This window comes from Trichomycterus rosablanca, chromosome 19 (assembly GCF_030014385.1).
Source record: "Trichomycterus rosablanca isolate fTriRos1 chromosome 19, fTriRos1.hap1, whole genome shotgun sequence".
NCBI lineage: Eukaryota > Metazoa > Chordata > Actinopteri > Siluriformes > Trichomycteridae > Trichomycterus > Trichomycterus rosablanca.
Genome location: NC_086006.1, coordinates 24,793,812 through 24,812,373, shown reverse-complemented (window position 1 = coordinate 24,812,373; position 18,562 = coordinate 24,793,812). Strand labels below are relative to the sequence as shown.

Sequence of the window (18,562 nt, the reverse complement as noted above, 5' to 3'; positions counted from 1 at the left end):
ACAATTTGTTGTTTATCTTGGAGGCTAAATTTTGAGTTTGGTGTCAAAATGCCAAATTTATACTGTATATTTATAATGTATGTCTACATTTATATTGTACTTCTTTACCACAGACACGGCCTCATAACACAAGAGACGTACCGGTTTCTTTTTTTGAAGCACAAACTTGTATTCACTTCTTTCACCCATCTTTTATTAAATTTCCTCCTTCTGCTTTAGTTTTCTCCTCTTGTACACTTTGGGATTATTTGTAAATATTTTTTAACATCACTTGTTGGAAAACCGCCTCAGTTAAACACTGATGTAGAAACACTGCCATCTACTGGCGGGATGCGGTCACTTTGCGGGTCACAAAATCGGCATGCGTTGTGGGAGATGCAGTTTATATACGATTTTACAGTGTATTTCAAGACAATCGTACGGCTTTTAAACTCTCGCAGGCCACATAAAAGATGTGGTGAGACTGATTTGGTTTGACACGTGATCTAGATTACGCAAATATAGTAAAAGTTGACTTGTGGATTATATAAAGCCAAGCTGTGCATTTTTAAACCTTACCTTGACTGATACAAAGCAGCCTTGTTATTAATTAGTACTTTATACCTAACAGACTCACGTGTGCAGCCGAATCTAAATTCGAGGAACCTTTTTAATGTGGTGTTTCTATTAACACTTAGTTAATAGTGTCCAAAACACTTGTTAAAATAGAATCATTATATACTTTTGCTAGTAGAAGCAATGCAAGCCATTAAAACTAAAGTACAATGTATGATGGGGACAAAAACCAAGATATGACACATACCTTTAAGCACCTGAGAAAAAAACAATCCAACAAATTACAGTTTACGGAGCCGCTGGGTAATTAAACCATGACGCACAGGCAAAGAAAACAGTGTTTAAACAACTTTTACTTTCATAATAAAAGAAAGGATCCAAAGAATGACTGGAGCCAAGTTTACCTTCCCAGAGGAATTCCTGATTTCTCATAGCTGATGTGTTTTAAGGTTAAACAGCTTTAGTATCTATTATACACGCTCCAGTCGTCTTGGATATTTTGTCTCCTGTTGCATTGCATGTTGTCGTTTTTCCTCAAAAACTGAACTGCTCGTCTTCTATCAGCTGGAGCTTGGAGTATTTCTGTAGGAATTTGTGCTAGTTCAGTCAGTAAAGCATGTGTAAGGTTCCAGTTTATTCCAGTGTATTCCATATATACATGATTAAATTTCCTCAGCATAAGTTCTGGTAGTAAAGTAGCTATCGTTCCACCTCCCCACCCACTGCACCAATGTGTATCTTCTTTGTTTACGTTTATTGGGTTAATCTTAACCTGCTTTCTTATTAGAGCCCCTTAAGTTTGCATGCAGCCATAATAAGGTGGGTGCCGGTTGCAGGGGTGCAGGGGCGTAACTACCGGGGGAAGGGGGGGGGGGGGGGTGCAGGGGGGACAGGTGCACTCCACGACATGAGCTGAACCCCCCCTTGCGCCCCCATTGGCTGCACTCGCCAGGTCGTTATTATTATATATACAATATTTTTGTTAAGTAAAATATTAAAGTAACTAAAAGACAATGAAAAATCTGAATACATGTAATCTAAATCTACATCTATATCTATACCTATATATATATATATATATATATATATATATATATATATATATGAAATTTGTTGAGGGGGCCCATGAGCTCCTAGTTACGCCACTGGGTAAGTTTAAATTAGTCAAGCAGTATTAGCTGAAGTGCTAGCTATTTTTGGAAACATCTATCAGTGTAATTATTGCAGGATAAGCAGGAGAACAGTGAGAGACTGTCCCTGTTTAGGGCAATAAATCATTTCACTTGGCTTTATCTACACTGAATGGCATTGTCCCAGGTTTCAGTGATTGATTGTCAGCCAGGAGTAATATTAGCTATTATTAGCCGTTTAGTTTTTGCTGCAGCAACTATCTTGTAAATATAATATACAGAAAGATAGATAGATAGATAGATAGATAGATAGATAGATAGATAGATAGATAGATAGATAGATAGATGTGGCAATATTTTATATTATATTAACAGCATTTTAAACAGTAACGTGTCACTGAACTCACATTGTAGAACTGAGAGTCCTGACAGTGTACCTGCATTACGAGGTCAATGTGACCGGAACTCTTTTTATAACATGATGATCATGGGTATTTATTTAGGGACCAAACTTATCCATCCTTCATCACTTTCATGTAATTACCTTCTTTTTTTTCTATTTTATTTATGCATTTTCTCCCATTTAGCGTAGTCAGTTTGTCTTCTGCTGCTGGTGGATCCCTGATTGCAGTTGAGGTGGGTATATTGCTGCCCACGCCTCCTCCGACCCATGATGAACATGATGATCGCGTATGACTCAGTTGGCACTTACAGTCTTGGCATAAACTATGGAAAATATTGATATCTATGGAATGTCCTAGTTTGCAACAATACTTGATGTCATCGAGGTTATAGCTTTCTGTGCTAAAACGGGAGCTATGCATTTATGACAGTAAAAGATTGATTGATAAGAACGATTACAATAATCACGGGTTATTTTTAGCAGGAACACGCCTCTGTCTTGGTCAGATGAAATACATTTTGTTTAAATACGTATGTTATACGTCCTTAATTCCAAAGGTTTTCCAAAGGTTGACTGTTTTGGACAGTAAAAACCTTCATGACTGTTGAACTCATTATTGAATTATGAACTAAACCAGTTTATGCAACTGATACAAAGTAAAATGGAACAGGTTATATTTTACTAAGGCAGTGAAGACTTAAAACAAGGAAAAACTACCAAATTTTTTAATTAAACATGTTATTGATGATTTGTCACACTCAGTTCAGAGACTGGATTGATAAAAACATCATAATATTGTACTTGAGTAAAAACAGAAACATAAATTACATTTAGATGAACGTGTAACATGTATTTATTTAGGGACCAAACTTATCCATCCTTCATCACTTTCATGTAATTACCTTCTTTTTTTTCTATTTTATTTATGCATTTTCTCCCATTTAGCGTAGTCAGTTTGTCTTCTGCTGCTGGTGGATCCCTGATTGCAGTTGAGGTGGGTATATTGCTGCCCACGCCTCCTGCGACCCATGCGCAGCCCTTAACGGAACCCGCCCTAGCAGAACCGCGTCTGCTGCAGGCACTGCCAATTATGCCCGCTAGATGGCACCCAGCCAACCGGTGGCAATGCCGAGTTTTGAACCAAGGAGTTCAGAATCTCGGTGCTGGTGTGCTAGCGGAATATCCCACTGTGCCACCTGGGCGCAATGTGGCAATCTCAGCAATTTGGTTTGGTTCAAGCCTTCTGAAATGGTTAGGGTACTGGACTAGTAATCAAAAGGTCACTGGTTCAAGCCCAAGCACTGCCAGGTTGCTGCTGTTGGGCCCTTGAGCAAGGCCCTTAACCATTAATTGCTTAGATAATATATTGTCACAGTTCTGTAAATCGCTTTTGATAAAAGTGTCTGCTAAATGCAGAAAATGTAAATGTAATTAAGTTACTCCTTAACAATTTCATATAGAACAAAATTCCATAGAACTCAATAGAGAATAGAGTAGAAACCTTGTGGTGCTCGGGTGGTGCAGTGGTATATTACGCTTGCCCAGGACAGCTAGGCTCCAGGGTGTGCATCCCTTATGCCAAGTTCACACTACATGACTTTCCAAGTCGTCAGGTCGCTGTACAGTTCACACTACACGACTGGATCATTTGTAATCGGGAGTCTTTCAAGTTGGTGTGGCTTTCACACTACACGACTGATCGGTGATTGGGGGTTTCACACTACACCATCTATCACCAACTGGAATCACAGGTGAGCTTCTCTGGTCTCCCAAATTACATTTTGTCACGAAAACAAATGCGAGAAGTGACGAGGGGTTTAATGATACCACGTCCAAAAATGCACGTCAACAAGTAGCGAGCGATCAAAGTTTGAGTGCTGAAGTGGATTTGGCTACGTGGCCAGCAGGGATCGTCTGTTCTGTAGTGAGTTGGAGGTTAATTAATATTTTTTGCAATGCAATGTGGGTATTATGTTTTGTCTAGAACGGTAAGGTCAGAAATACTGTAAAACTTGTAGGCGTGCCGATGTATTGTGATATAACAAGCTAGATAATTATCTTCAGCCACTCGGATCGAGTTGTTGAGTAATTCACACATAGCGATTGAGAGCAGAGTTTTGATCGCCGAGCGAATGACGAGTTGCTCCCGACGAGTGAAAATCAGGGCAAAAATAGTGTAGTGTGAACCAGGCATTAGCAGTGCTGAGGCTGATCAGGTGTCTACATATAGATATGATGTTTGAGGAGGGGGGCATGGCCAAAGCCTTGCAGTGGATTGGCTTCCTGTCTGGGGTGTGTTACAGCAGTTTAGCATTACGGCATGTCTTTGATGATAATGTTTAAAAGGAATGCAATTTGGGCTATCTGATTTAACAAGGTTGATATAGATGTTAGATAACTTTGCTCTTCAAATGACAGTTTAATGTGTTGTGTTTTTACTCAAGCTCTCTTTATCTAGTATCATGTTGCGTTAAGCATGATGGGGAATTTATAGGAACAGCACTTTATATAATTGTATTTTTATTGGTATAACACTGTCATAAAACATTATAATCAGTTTCTTTTTTTATTTTCATGTTTTACCACTGATTTAGAGGGTTGTTTTTTCTGGAATCAATGGGTGCAGTAAAGTAACACACAGACAAAACCTCAATCCATCAGGCGTAGTCAATCACCTCTGTGGGCCGATAGCATCACTGTTTTATACATTAACACATTTCCTCGGCAGCAAATTTCCTCGGCAGTTCTGGTAGCAAATAAGCAACTGTTCCACCTCCCTACCCACTGGGATTCAAACCAATTGGTGGGCTAGCCACTCAAGCACCTAGCCTTCATTTTATGGTATTTCTTAATCCTGGACTGGATTGTAATGGGTCCGGACCACTGGAATCTTGAAACCACTGGCAACCACGAGGCAATACATCATGGCCAATGTGCCAGTTTAGGGTGGTGAATCACTTACTCACTTTCTTACTTACTTATAAATAGGGACAATCTGGAGTCACCATCTCATCTACTGTACCATTTTTGAAGCTGCAAATAAAACTTAAATAAAAAATACAAACTCTTGTGCTATTACTAATGGTGTCCTAGTTTAGATAAGATGATGAGCTGTCTTTGTTATATCAATATTTACTGACAGTGATACCTTTAAATTAGCTTTTTAAAGAAAACTCCTTAAATTAGTTTGCATTAAAATTCACCCCGGCTAAGTGGGTAGCACTGTCGCCTCACAGCAAGAAGGTCCTGGGTTCGATCTCCAGGCGGGGCGGTCCGGGTCCTTTCTGTGTGGAGTTTGCATGTTTTCCCGTGTCTGCGTGGGTTTCCTCCAGGAGCTCCGGTTTCCTCCCACCGTCCAAAAAATATGCAGTCAAGTTAATTGGAGACACTGAATTGCCCTATGTGTGTGTCCAGGGTGTTACTGTGTGCCTTGTACCCATTGAAAAGCTGGGAAAGCCTGCAGCAACCCCCCCCCCCCCCACGACCCTAATTGGATAAGCAGTTAAGACAGTGAGTGAGTGAGTAAAATTCACCCCATAAAGTGAATAAATATCATAAAGTATACTCTAAAGATAAAAAAAGTGTATGGTTTAAATATAAATGCACAAAAAGCAACTTTTTCTCAAAATACGCTGTAAAAAAACTTGAATACCTAGTGCAGAGGGTAAGGAAATGTGCATAAAACACAGAAAAATCTATTGTAAGCAAGAATCTAATCCCATTTCGTAAGAATCTAGAAGCTAGCACACCTTGTGCGCTTTACCAGAGCAAAGTTCTTCTACGGAAAATGCTTTCAACATCAGATATGCTCTGATAGGCTCGTCATAAAGCAATGATAAGTCAAACGAATTATCTAATGATAAGATGGATGATATGCTGTTATAGTAGGATGATACCCTGTGATCTGTGATACCCCTTTGAGCGGCAGTCATGTTAAGAAATGCGTGGTACTGAGACACATTTTCCCCTCTTTATCATCCTACAATATCAAAGCCTGAAGTGATAATTATGGTTTACTTTTAGTTCCCAGTAATCCCCAGTGTAACACAGGTGACTTCATGAGCTCTGTCACTTTTTAAATCAGAAACGTGTGCTAACAGGGATCAAGTAAAACTAAATGCACTGCTCAGAAACAAACAGAACAATTGATTTCATGGCAGCATTACACCACTGTAGACTGAAAGAATTAAAGGACGGATAAATGCAGCCAGTGGAAACATCTTTGAAGAAAACCTCATCCAGAGAGCATGAAAACTCCTGGGGAGACAGTTCACCTTTCAACAGGACTATGACCCAAAGCATACAACCAAAACAACACTGGAGTGGCTTTTATGCAAGTTTCAGAATGCAATTGAGCCCAAACTTAAACTCTATCAAACATCTGTGGAAAGGCCTGAAGACGAGGATCTGCCATGAAGAATGGGATAACTGGCCCAAATCCAGGCACAAGCTTTGTCTTATTCGGGCAAACGTATACAAGCTGTAATTGGAGGCAAAGAGGCTTATACAGTGGTACCTTGTGGTAACTCAGCGTCCCCTAAACTTGAAGTCTTTAAAGCTCGACGCCCTTAGTGAAGAAATTTGTACCCTTAAACTTTCCTGTAAATTCGACGTGTTCAGCCTTTTTTAAAAATTTATTTATTTGAGTACTCGGTGGGTAGCACTGTCGCCTCACAGCAAGAAGGTCCTGGGTTCAGGCCGGGCGGTCCGGGCCCTGCGATAGACTGGTACCCCGTCCAGGGTATTACTGTGTGCCTTGTGCTTATTGAAAAGCTGGGATAGGCTCCAGCACCCCCTGCGACCCTAATTGGATAAGTGGTTAAGAAAGTGAGTGAGTGAAATTCAAATTAACAATGACCAGCCTCGTTGTTCAGCGCTCTGCTTGAGCGGTGAAACGTCATGAAAGTGCGAATATGAGACGAATCTGCATTTGTGTGGAATTAAAGTCAAATCCAGTCTGAAAGTACTACATGTATCTGTGTTTAGCTGGATTTTCATCACTGTTTTGTGTATATAATCAGCCAGGATATATCATCATACTGGCCAGCCTTACAACCTATATATCTATAAGCTATCGTAAACGGGTTCATGGTTCATGGCTCATGGCTTCAAGATTCTTTTCTTGGACACCCACAGACAACTACAGGCTTTGAGATACAATAAAACCAGCTCACTTAACTCATTTTAAATATTTATTTACAGACTCTTCTTTACAGTTCCGACTGCTGTCATTTTTATATATATACAGTACATACAGAGAGTTAAGTCTTTGGAAATATAATTTATACACACATTGGACAAAAAACACACACACAAAATTTAACGTATTAACTGAAAAGCATGCGGTTAGAAATCTACAATCTTTACAAATATTACAAATTGAAATAGTTGTACACATAATATGTCTAATGTATGAAGAAATATATATATAAAAACCTTGTTCATTTTCAGTTTGCATTGTACGTATCTGATAAACAGCACTAACATGTGGAGCAGGTATTGAAACAACAGGGTTAAAAGAGCAGTCTGGCATGTGAATAAAAATGCTTGCATATGTAGTGTGAGTGCAAAATTAAGGTTAGAAATCCTATTGGAATTCATTTTGCCGCTTTTAAAGTTCAGAGAATCTCAATAATAGCCACAAAAATGTTCAGAATGATTTACAAACTGGATCCACAAGGGACTGAGCAAGTATTGTTGAAGTCTTGTCCAGTTTTGGGTTTGCTGTATATATGTAGTTAGTAGAATTTTTACATTTAACATCTCAAATTGTCAACAACTGGTCATCTTAGTACCAATCTAGAGAGGACGGAATGGCTTTATTTGTAATATATAAAACTACACATCTACAGTACAATGACATTCTTTTCCCAGTCATTGTATTTCACCCTGGAGCTGATAGGGTAAAGGGCTTTGCTCAAGGGCCCAACAGTTGTTGCATGACAAAGCCGGGGTTTAAACCCACAAACTTCTCAGTGATAATCCAAAGCTTTTATTGTAAAAGGAATAAATAAAAACATTATAAAAACCAGCATGCAAACTGTGCAATATTAGATTCCCTGGGTGGACAGAGGAGTAGTACTGAGTAAAGCACGCTGTAGCCTCTCCGGCCGACGATGTACAGTTACACTTAAGACATGTTCAGATGTAAACATAAAATTAAATGCAATAATAGCGTCCACAAAAACATAACCAGGTCACCTGATGTCATCCAGACACATTCTCTGTTCTGTACTTGCTTAAGGAAATTGCTCTCCGCGAGTTAAAGCTCCAGTTTCAGTGAGTTAAATGCTTTTTGTGTGGTCAAGAGTCCAAAATGCAAAGAAATGAAGAGATTTTTAATATATATGTTACCTATGGACAGGGCCTGATATGCTATACTATTATGTACAGAAGTGTGCAGTTTGGGGGCACAGCCAATGCTGCTGAGAAAGGGCACTAGGTAGATAATCTCTTATTTTAATTAAAAATAGCTTTACCACAATTGTTGGCCCTACTGCATTTCTTTGCCTCATATTGTCTGCAATACCTATACTCTTTGATAAGCAAAACTCTTCATTGCAAGAGGTCTGACTGACATTCAGATTGTACCTGGCTGCTAAGAACTACTGTATAAAAGTTGTTTTATCTATTTTTTATTTGTGCTGCATTATTAGCGACTAATTGCATGTGTAATCATGCAAACTAATACTCTGGATCTTCATAAATCAGGGTGTAAAAAGTGCAAAGCGTAGTGCGTTCAGGATTGTGAATCTTGATGTCAAGATTGGCAATCCTTGATTATTAGGATTTTCTACAGCTACAGTGGTTCTCTGGATCTACAGCTAATGTCTTGGCCTGCAGGGATGGGACATGTTTCCTCAAACCTCATATGAAACTACTGCTACAGATAGTGAGTCTACTTCAAATGTCTTAGCTATATATAAATATAAATCTCACTCATATTTGTCATTAGAAGCTACAAATGTGTTCCAGTCACTGCTTGAATCTGACGCTTCTCATCCTCTACAGACAGCGCTGGGTTATCATACATCTCCAGTCCTTTCTTATTTCCTGTCTCTTCCTTCACTTCTTCCTTCTTGCAGCACTTGCAGCAGCAGCAGCAGCGAGTCCCGCAGAAACCCATCGCCCTGCTGACCACTCGGTCCCACGGTTTGAGCGAGTGCAGTGGCAGAGGCAGGAAATTCCAGGTTCTCAGGACAGAAGGCAAAAAGCGCGGGCAGTGCGACTGCATGATGTTTACTACCACCACTGCAATCAACAGTGCCACCACGGGTACACCGACCCCCACCAGGACCTGCCAGCCAGCGATGGAGAGTCCCAGAATCAGCAGAGGCAGCATGAAAAAGCACAAGATAAGGTAGACGATGGCAAACCAGCGGTACTTGGCCGTGCGGTCGCCCAGAGCTTTGGCCATACGGATGGGCAAGCGTGTGAATGGGATGGGGTACCACAGCAGGATTCCAAAAATGTTGAAGAAGAAATGACACAGGGAGATCTGAAAGAGATGAAGGCGGTCAAGAATTTTAGACAATTTGATTTTGTCATGTTGACATTTGTAAGCTAACAAGATCTCATTAAACATTGAACAGACTACAACAAGCAATTGTGCTGTTGTTGGATTTCTTTTAATCTCATGTTGATCAATGTGTAAACAAACAAAATAACCTTAACTGGTCCTTATTATTTAACTGATTTGGTTGCAGACGGTCTGGAGCACACTAGGAAGCACTGCATCAAATTAAAAACTTGTAGAAATTGGAAGCATCCGGAGCTCTGCAACATCCACTAACCTGATGCCATAAATGTTCTCCCAACAAAATCAATACCTTACAGACAAAAACATTGTCCAGGACTGTTGCTCCACTCCAATAACACCAAGGAACACATTCCTACCATAAATACTTTCTGATTGTTTTACTATTTTTATGTATTAAAACTAATAATAAAATACCATAAATCTGCCAATCCAAGTCATTAAAGCAGCAGCTTTGAGTATGGGTGAGTAAAGGCTAACATGTGCTTCCTCTGATTTAAATGAAATCAATTGGTTAGTGTTGCTTTAATTGATAGAAAAGATAGAAAAGCAATTATTCCTACTCACATAAAAGTACTAGTTATAATTTGTTGGAATTCCATTCACTTATATCATTGTTTTATCACTGTAGTGATTCATAATTATATTAAAACTGATCAGTGCAGTTATAAAGCACCAACCTGTAGTGAGTTGGCCAGTTTTTCTCCAGGACTGGCCATGGCAGCAAGAATGGCGGTTGTCGTTGTTCCAATGTTGGACCCAAGAGTAAGAGGATAGGCTCGCTCTATGCTAATAACACCAATACCTGAACAGAGATGTTAAAATTAATATCATTCAAAATCTTTGTAATTGTAAAATGTAAATAAAAATGTCAGTTACTAATAATATTAAACTTGCACTTTAGCATTTTTTCCTTTGTCTCCCCAATCTAGCTGTTTGCAATTCCCCTCCTGTAATTCCTTCACAGTTTGCACCACAGAAGCCGGTCTAACACATGATTCACTGGTCATAGTAAAGAAAGCTTTACATTATCACCGTGGGTTTAGAATGGTGAAATCAGGCTACAGTGAGGCCTTTGGACTGGCATTAACAAACCAATCAAGAATATGTGGACTTTACTGAAAAGCCAAGTCTCAAACTCTACTGGAACTTGAACCATTGATACCAGAGCTGGATCATTTGGCAATGTTTTACTATTTTTTTAATATATCTTAATGTATCTTCAATATTTGCTGAAACATAGAGTGGTCAGATATTTGAGTCCCTAAGGCATTGTTGATGGCTGGCTGACCAAAGTAAACACGAAAAGTGAGTGTCATATACTCATATATTATGTGATGTACAGTGTATCACAAAAGTGAGTACACCCCTCACATTTCTGCAAATATTTCATTATATCTTTTCATGGGACAACACTATAGACATGAAACTTGGATATAACTTAGAGTAGTCAGTGTACAACTTGTATAGCAGTGTAGATTTACTGTCTTCTGAAAATAACTCAACACACAGCCATTAATGTCTAAATAGCTGGCAACATAAGTGAGTACACCCCACAGTGAACATGTCCAAATTGTGCCCAAATGTGTCGTTGTCCCTCCCTGGTGTCATGTGTCAAGGTCCCAGGTGTAAATGGGGAGCAGGGCTGTTAAATTTGGTGTTTTGGGTACAATTCTCTCATACTGGCCACTGGATATTCAACATGGCACCTCATGGCAAAGAACTCTCTGAGGATGTGAGAAATAGAATTGTTGCTCTCCACAAAGATGGCCTGGGCTATAAGAAGATTGCTAACACCCTGAAACTGAGCTACAGCATGGTGGCCAAGGTCATACAGCGGTTTTCCAGGACAGGTTCCACTCGGAACAGGCTTCGCCAGGGTCGACCAAAGAAGTTGAGTCCACGTATTCGGCGTCATATCCAGAGGTTTGCTTTAAAAAATAGACACATGAGTGCTGCCAGCATTGCTGCAGAGGTTGAAGACGTGGGAGGTCAGCCTGTCAGTGCTCAGACCATACACCGCATACTGCATCAACTCGGTCTGCATGGTCGTCATCCCAGAAGGAAGCTGACGCACAAGAAAGCCCGCAAACAGTTGCTGAAGACAAGCAGTCCAAGAACATGGATTACTGGAATGCCCTGTGGTCTGACGAGACCAAGATAAACTTGTTTGGCTCAGATGGTGTCCAGCATGTGTGGTGGCGCCCTGGTGAGAAGTACCAAGACAACTGTATCTTGCCTACAGTCAAGCATGGTGGTGGTAGCATCATGGTCTTGGGCTGCATGAGTGTTGCTGGCACTGGGGAGCTGCAGTTCATTGAGGGAAACATGAATTCCAACATGTACTGTGACATTCTGAAACAGAGCATGATCCCCTCCCTTCGAAAACTGGGCCTCATGGCAGTTTTCCAACAGGACAACGACCCCAAACACAACCTCCAGGATGACAACTGCCTTGCTGAGGAAGCTGAAGGTAAAGGTGATGGACTAAACCCAATTGAGCACCTGTGGCGCATCCTCAAGTGGAAGATGGAGGAGTTCAAGGTGTCTAACATCCACCAGCTCCGTGATGTCATCATGGAGGAGTGGAAGAGGATTCCAGTAGCAACCTGTGCAGCTCTGGTGAATTCCATGCCCAGGAGGGTTAAGGCAGTGATAATAATGGTGGTCACACAAAATATTGACACTTTGGGCACAATTTGGACATGTTCACTGTGGGGTGTACTCACTTATGTTGCCAGCCATTTAGACATTAATGGCTGTGTGTTGAGTTATTTTCAGAAGACAGTAAATCTACACTGCTATACAAGTTGTACACTGACTACTCTAAGTTATATCCAAGTTTCATGTCTATAGTGTCGTCCCATGAAAAGATATAATAAAATATTTGCAGAAATGTGAGGGGTGTACTCACTTTTGTGATACACTGTATGTATATTTTGGTCAGGCAGTTTTGGGCCCAACACACAATAAAATGACCGAATTTTTTAAAGTTTGTGTTCCAGTCATTTATTTACAGAAACAGTTGCAGAAATCATTGAAATTGTGCCTAACACATGCACTTACCAACGAGAGGTGTAATGGCGGAGGTGAAGACTGAGCTGCTCTGCACGATGAAAGTCATTCCTGCCCCCACCATGATGGCGAGGTATCCAGTGACCCAGGCGAATGGGAAGGGGAAATCTGTACAGAAGAATCCAGCTGTTACATAAGTGCTTAGAAGGAAAGAAAATGCTCAGGTTCACTTTTTGTTATCAGACAGCAGAATGAGGAAGCCTGAGCTGACCGTTATTGACAGGACAGGGAAACGGGCGTGTTTTTTCATATCGGTTGGCAAACTGATTTTAAGAGCCACTAATAAAAAGCATTTATAGATAGAAAAAACTGCTCAATCTTTTTGTTTGCTGGAGTGATACCTTACAGGGTAAATACACTCTATGAACAAAAGTACTAGGATTTTAAAATTCATGCATTTCAGCAACAATAATTGCTAACGTGTAATAAATCAAGCAGATTGTATGGTTCCAAGTGTGCAGCAACAGTTTAGGGAAGGCCTTTTCCTGCATGACTGTACCCCTGTGCGCAAAGCAAGGTCTATAAGAGACACTGAAGAAAACTGGAATGAACTAGAACATCAGTTGAGGCTTTCTTGACCAACATTATTGTCCTGCCATACAAATTTACAAATGCTTTTTTGACTGAATGGGTACAAATTCCCTTAGAAAGACTCCAAAACCTTCTCATAAGAATGGCTGTTTGTGTAATGGGATGTCCAACAAGCTTATGGTCAGGTGTGCAAATACTTTTGGCCATAAAGTGCTAAACAGCTAAACAAAATAAATAGCTTTGCTTAAGGGGACCAAGGTAGATATTAGTACTTTTATTTATCTACAAAAACAAATCAAACAAGTTTCCTTATTAATAAGGTTTACATCTCGATTAAGCAAGTTAATAATTTTAGTTCCGGGTTCAGTTAATGTCTCACCTGTATTAAGAACCTTCTTGATGGCGACTGCTACCTGTCCCTTTAGCATCGAGTTGAGCAGCTTGACGATGAGAATGAGGCAAGTACAGAGGACCAGCAGGGACAAAGCAAGCAGGATCAAACCCACGGCCAGGTCAGGGAGGTTCGCTGATACAAACATGTGACTACCTGAAATAAGAAAAATTTAATCTAAATCCAGTGGACAGCAATGAACAGTCATTTCCATTTGCTTGTGGTGTAAGTCATATTCATTTGCTTGCTACATCAGCAGATCTCTGTCCCAATATTAATGACCTGGATGCAGCAAAAAAATTTAGCTTAGCCTTTTATCTCCAGGGCAAGGCTTAGAAAAATCTGAACACCAGAACACTAATTCTTAGCTTATCAATTTGACATTAATAAAAGTGGGGTAAACTTCAAATGATAACACACTTCACGCCCATGTTCATTTAAGCAGCGACCGCCAGGCTGTTTCTGAGCTTCAGAAGCAAACAGTGTAACCAAAGTAAAATATCATAGCCAGATCTAATTGTGCCCCCTGACCACCAGCCTTCCCTGCAGTCTGGGATTCTTTTGTTTGGTTTCGGTGGCCTCAGGTGAAGAACAATACCGTCATTGAACAGGTAATGGAAGAGGTCCGGGGAGGAGAGGATGGAAGGATTTTTCATACTGAAAGGAAACCATTGTGCTTGTGGTGGAGTGGTTAATGGGAGTCGTGGTTGAATGGTCTGAAGTATGTACGTGTCAGAAGATGTGAGGGAATGAGGCAGTTTGCGAAGCCTCCTAATGATAGGACGTGCAAATCACTCACATTTCTGTATGTTGATGGTCTCTGTTATGTTCTTCTGTGTCCATGTCTGGTTACCCTCCACCCAGCAGAGGGCTCCGACGGTGCAGTTGGCTTCTCCGGGGACTGTGACGTTTACCAGACTCTGAATGACCAAAATAAAATTAAGTGTATAATTTAATATTATGTACAACTTACAATTCATAAACATAATACGCATTTGCATTCTGGATAGAGAATAGAGTTACAGTACAAGTCAACAAGTCTTGAGCCCTTGATTATCAAACCCCCTACTACCAATTTTTGTGTCCACATACTTTCGACCATATATCGTACTCATAAAAGGTTCATGTCTCGTTTCTTACCGTGACTTTCTCCTTCTTGCACCATATCTTGATCAAGCTCTTGTTTCGAGCGCTCGGGTCGCCGATCGCTATGTCACTGATGACTGAGCTGTCCAGCTACAGAAAGAAACATGAGTCACAAAACCAGATTCCCACCACAGAGCTGTAATTTACCCCCAAACCCCAGGCCGAAATCCTCATCACATGCACGGTGAGGTGGGTTACTGAATCAGTGAGGGATGAGTGATGAAAAATATGAATAAAAACAATTTTGAGCTATTTGAAAGATGGTCATAGCTGGTCTTCCCATTCACCGGTTCTTAATCTAGTTCTTTGGACAAAAGGTTTGGACCCAGGACCCCAGAAACCTTGTTGTTGTGCAGCAAATTGCCACCCAGAAATTTTTTTATCCAAAGGGTGGGCACAAGGTTGGTCGGGTCAATGAGTTTTTATGCTGTTTATGCCAAATCCTGACCCTACCATCTGCATGTTGCAGGAGAAACTAAAATAAATTTTTGATCAGGCATTTTTTCCATTCTTAGAGTGTCCAGTGCTTCCTTTCTTCCCATAGATGAGCCGTTTCTCTCAACTGAACTGCCACTTGCTTGATGTTTTTTGTGTTTTCGCAGCACATGACAGGCTAACTGGATCTATCTTTTTCCTCGGCTGCTTCCCATTAGGGGTCGCCGGCGGATCGTGATCCACATTATTGATTTGGCACAGTTTGTACGCCGGATTCCCTTCCTGACACGACCCTCCCTATTTATCCGGGCTTGGGACCGGCACTACAATGCACTGGCCAGGTACCTATAGGACGATTCAGTCTCTCCAATTAGCCTAGCTGCATGTTGTTGGACTGTGGGAGGAAACCGGAGCACCAGGAGGAAACCCACGCAGACACAGGGAGAACATGCAAACTCCACACAGAAAGGACCCGGACCTCCCCACCTGGGGATCGAACCCAGGACCTTCTTGCTGTGAGGCGACAGTGCTACCCACTTAGCCACCGTGCCGCCCTATGACAGGCTAACTGGATAATTACCTAAATAACCAGGTGTATAGATGGTCCTAGAACTGGCTGGTGAGTGAATGAAGTCATTGTAATGGGTCATGGTATGATCACAAGTCCCTCTGATCCCTGTACCCTCAGTAATATCTTGTTACTTTGATCTTACCTCTATAACGTTCTTGGTGAGTGGTTCAGTAATGACTTTGAGCAGATCTGGGGCATCCTGGCCTGTCTGGATGTGAAATGAGTCAATGAGGAGTTTGGTGATTTTGTAGAGAACCCCAGTGGCCACTTCCAGAGGCAGCAACACCAACACGGACAGCCAGTTAAAAAAGTCGTGCACCGTGGCACCAGCAAACGCTCTGAAATGAAACGGTCACATGAATGATCATCTGTTCTGTGGTCTTTACAATGTGGTTTGTAGTGCTTGTCTTGGTAATCACATGCAGAAGTGTTAGGTGTACCTGCGGAATTCGTTGCGGTCTCCGGCCTGCATCACAGCCACAATGGTGTTGGTAACGGATGTGCCGATGTTGGCGCCCATGATGATGGGTACAGCTGATTTCACCTCCAGTACTGCAAACCAAAACCACAAGTTTAAGCCAGTCTGGTCTTTGCTGGTCTCTTGCTAAATACTGATTACTTGCTGATTTAAGTTGAGCAGTGCTGGTTTTATGTTTGATTAGTTAGTCCATAAGCACAGGCTAATGCAGGCTGTGTGGTTTTAAACACTAATGGTTTAGACTAAGTGGCTCATTTAGCCACATAAATACAATTTGTAAACATGTTAATTCCGATTTTGCACCTGTGTTGGGTTTTGGGCACAAAACTAGCAGTGACCAGCTCAAACTAGCAATAAGTTCATATTTGGCAGCAAAAACAACTTAGATTAGCAAAAATGGCAAGCTACTTTCTATTGACTTTGCTAGCTGACATTCTAGCTGTCTGCCTGTTAGCTATATGCTAATGTTACCTATTTAATCATAAACTGTATGTCATATTTCAACATTTAGCTCTTACTATATAAACTGCTGAGAGTCTGATACAAAAATCACACTATTCATGACAAATACAAGCAAGTTTATTTGAAATTAGCTAGTTGGTGTGCTATTAGTGGTAACATGAGAACACTTCAGTTTTTAATGAGCGTATAAAGGTACATCCAGAGACCCTGGTATTTTTTAAAGAGGGTTATGATGTGGAGATGTTTGTAGGCTAATCTTAACCGTGTCTTGACCCTTTACCCTTTCTCACTTGTTTTAACTGAGAGGATATAAAAACACAGAGTGCACATACGTCCAGAAGATACCATGCTGACCACGATGGACGAAGACGTGCTAGAGCTCTGAACCATTACAGTAACCAGTACGCCAATAACAAGCCCGGCCACGGGGTTTGCCAGCACTACGTTGTCCTGAAAGATATCTCCTGCTGCTTTTCCTGTAAAAAACACAGCACAATCAAAAGAATGTCACCTACGCCCAGATATATCTTTTTTTGTCCTCGAGAAGTTAAAAGATAAGACTGTTTCAGCAATCCCCTACACATTAACTAGATGAAAAACAGTCACACCTTCAATAACTTCACTGTTCTTTTATACATTAATACTATCATCAATAACCGGACGGCTCACCTCCGACGAGCTGAAATGCAGAGCTCAGGACGTCCAGCGAGCAAACAAATATGTACAGGAATCCGAGCAGAAGAATTCCCCTCGCTATCGAGGTCAAAACCCGAAGAACTTTTCCTTTAGTGTCCAATTCTGCACAGGAACATACAAAACAACCAGTCATGATACCTCTTAAAGATGTGCTTGCATTTCTTCTTACATTTAATCCATTTAATCAAAAAAGACGTATTGCATTCTGGCTCACCTGACCATTTGGGCCCTACGTTCTGAAGTTCAGGAAGGGTCCACGGGTCATTCAATTCAGCCTCAGAGTCCACCAGAGCCACAGTGGAGTATGCCGGCAGCACCACTGCATCTTTAGACTGTGTGCTGGAATCTGTTTAAGGAAAAATAACCATCATTGTTAAGAGAAAATTGGTAAAGTAGTTTAATATGGTGGCACTGATATATAGGAACACCCACCGAGATCCAGCGGAGGGGCAGAAGATTCACTTCCAATCTCTGGTCGTGGAGCCATCACCTAAGGTGGGAACAATTTTATTCGTCATACATTTTTTGAAGCAGATTTAATATTTAATTATCAATACTGATCCAGTACTGACAGGATGCTGTTTGATCTGTGTGGTGTTACTCAACATCTGAATTAGCTACAGTATAAAAATATCAAATATCACATCTTGAATCGTTCACCCTATAGTCTGGATATCATCAGTTTGAACCCTGACTATTCCACAGCTGGAAGATGGCTGGCCTGCTCTTCTGGTAGGACAGTAACCAGAAGCAGCATTTGCTTGCTCATATCTTGGATTGGTAGCCGATGTGTGATAGCGGAGACTCAGAAAGCAAGTGAGAATGTATTTATTCATCCATTCACCTTTAATAACTGGTTTTGTCCTATTTAGAGATCATAGGCACCACACACTCACTCATACACTTACACTTAACAGGGGCATATAAAAAAGATCACTAATAAATCATAAACTCCTAGTTTTAAAGTTAAAACTTAAAGACAGTTTTCTTTTATTGTCCATTTACTTAAGTGTTCATTCACAGACAGAAATCATTTTGATATTCATAAAAATATCCAGTAAAGACAGTTTAGCAGAACTGTAATACAGATATATCTGTATATTGTGTGGCAAAATGTCCCTCAGTTAACCTGAATTTTCCCTCTATGTGAAA

At 40.7% G+C, this 18,562-nt stretch overlaps 1 protein-coding gene across 1 annotated transcript; it reads right to left on the bottom strand.

Annotated features, from left to right (window-relative positions):
* Positions 1 to 7,339: 7,339 nt before the first annotated feature.
* slc34a2b (solute carrier family 34 member 2b) lies at positions 7,340 to 17,897 on the bottom strand. The gene is made up of 12 exons (XM_063015039.1): positions 17,843 to 17,897; positions 17,625 to 17,756; positions 17,384 to 17,512; positions 17,047 to 17,190; positions 16,215 to 16,326; positions 15,917 to 16,112; positions 14,763 to 14,858; positions 14,422 to 14,542; positions 13,611 to 13,778; positions 12,692 to 12,808; positions 10,306 to 10,430; positions 7,340 to 9,586 (listed from the first exon to the last, which is right to left on the bottom strand). Exons 1-12 carry the CDS (start codon positions 17,895 to 17,897, stop codon positions 9,047 to 9,049), a joined length of 1,935 nt encoding a protein of 644 aa, XP_062871109.1. The 3' UTR covers positions 7,340 to 9,046.
* Positions 17,898 to 18,562: the final 665 nt, after the last annotated feature.

Coding starts and splice junctions, on each gene's coding strand:
- slc34a2b (XM_063015039.1), bottom strand. CDS start 17,897: ATGGCTCCACGACCAGAGATTGGAAGTGAATCTTCTGCCCCTCCGCTG. Junction 17,757..17,842: donor TGCCCCTCCGCTGGATCTCG/GTGGGTGTTCCT, acceptor TTCCTTAAACAG/ATTCCAGCACACAGTCTAAA. Junction 12,809..13,610: donor CAAGAAGGTTCTTAATACAG/GTGAGACATTAA, acceptor TCTTCTGTACAG/ATTTCCCCTTCCCATTCGCC.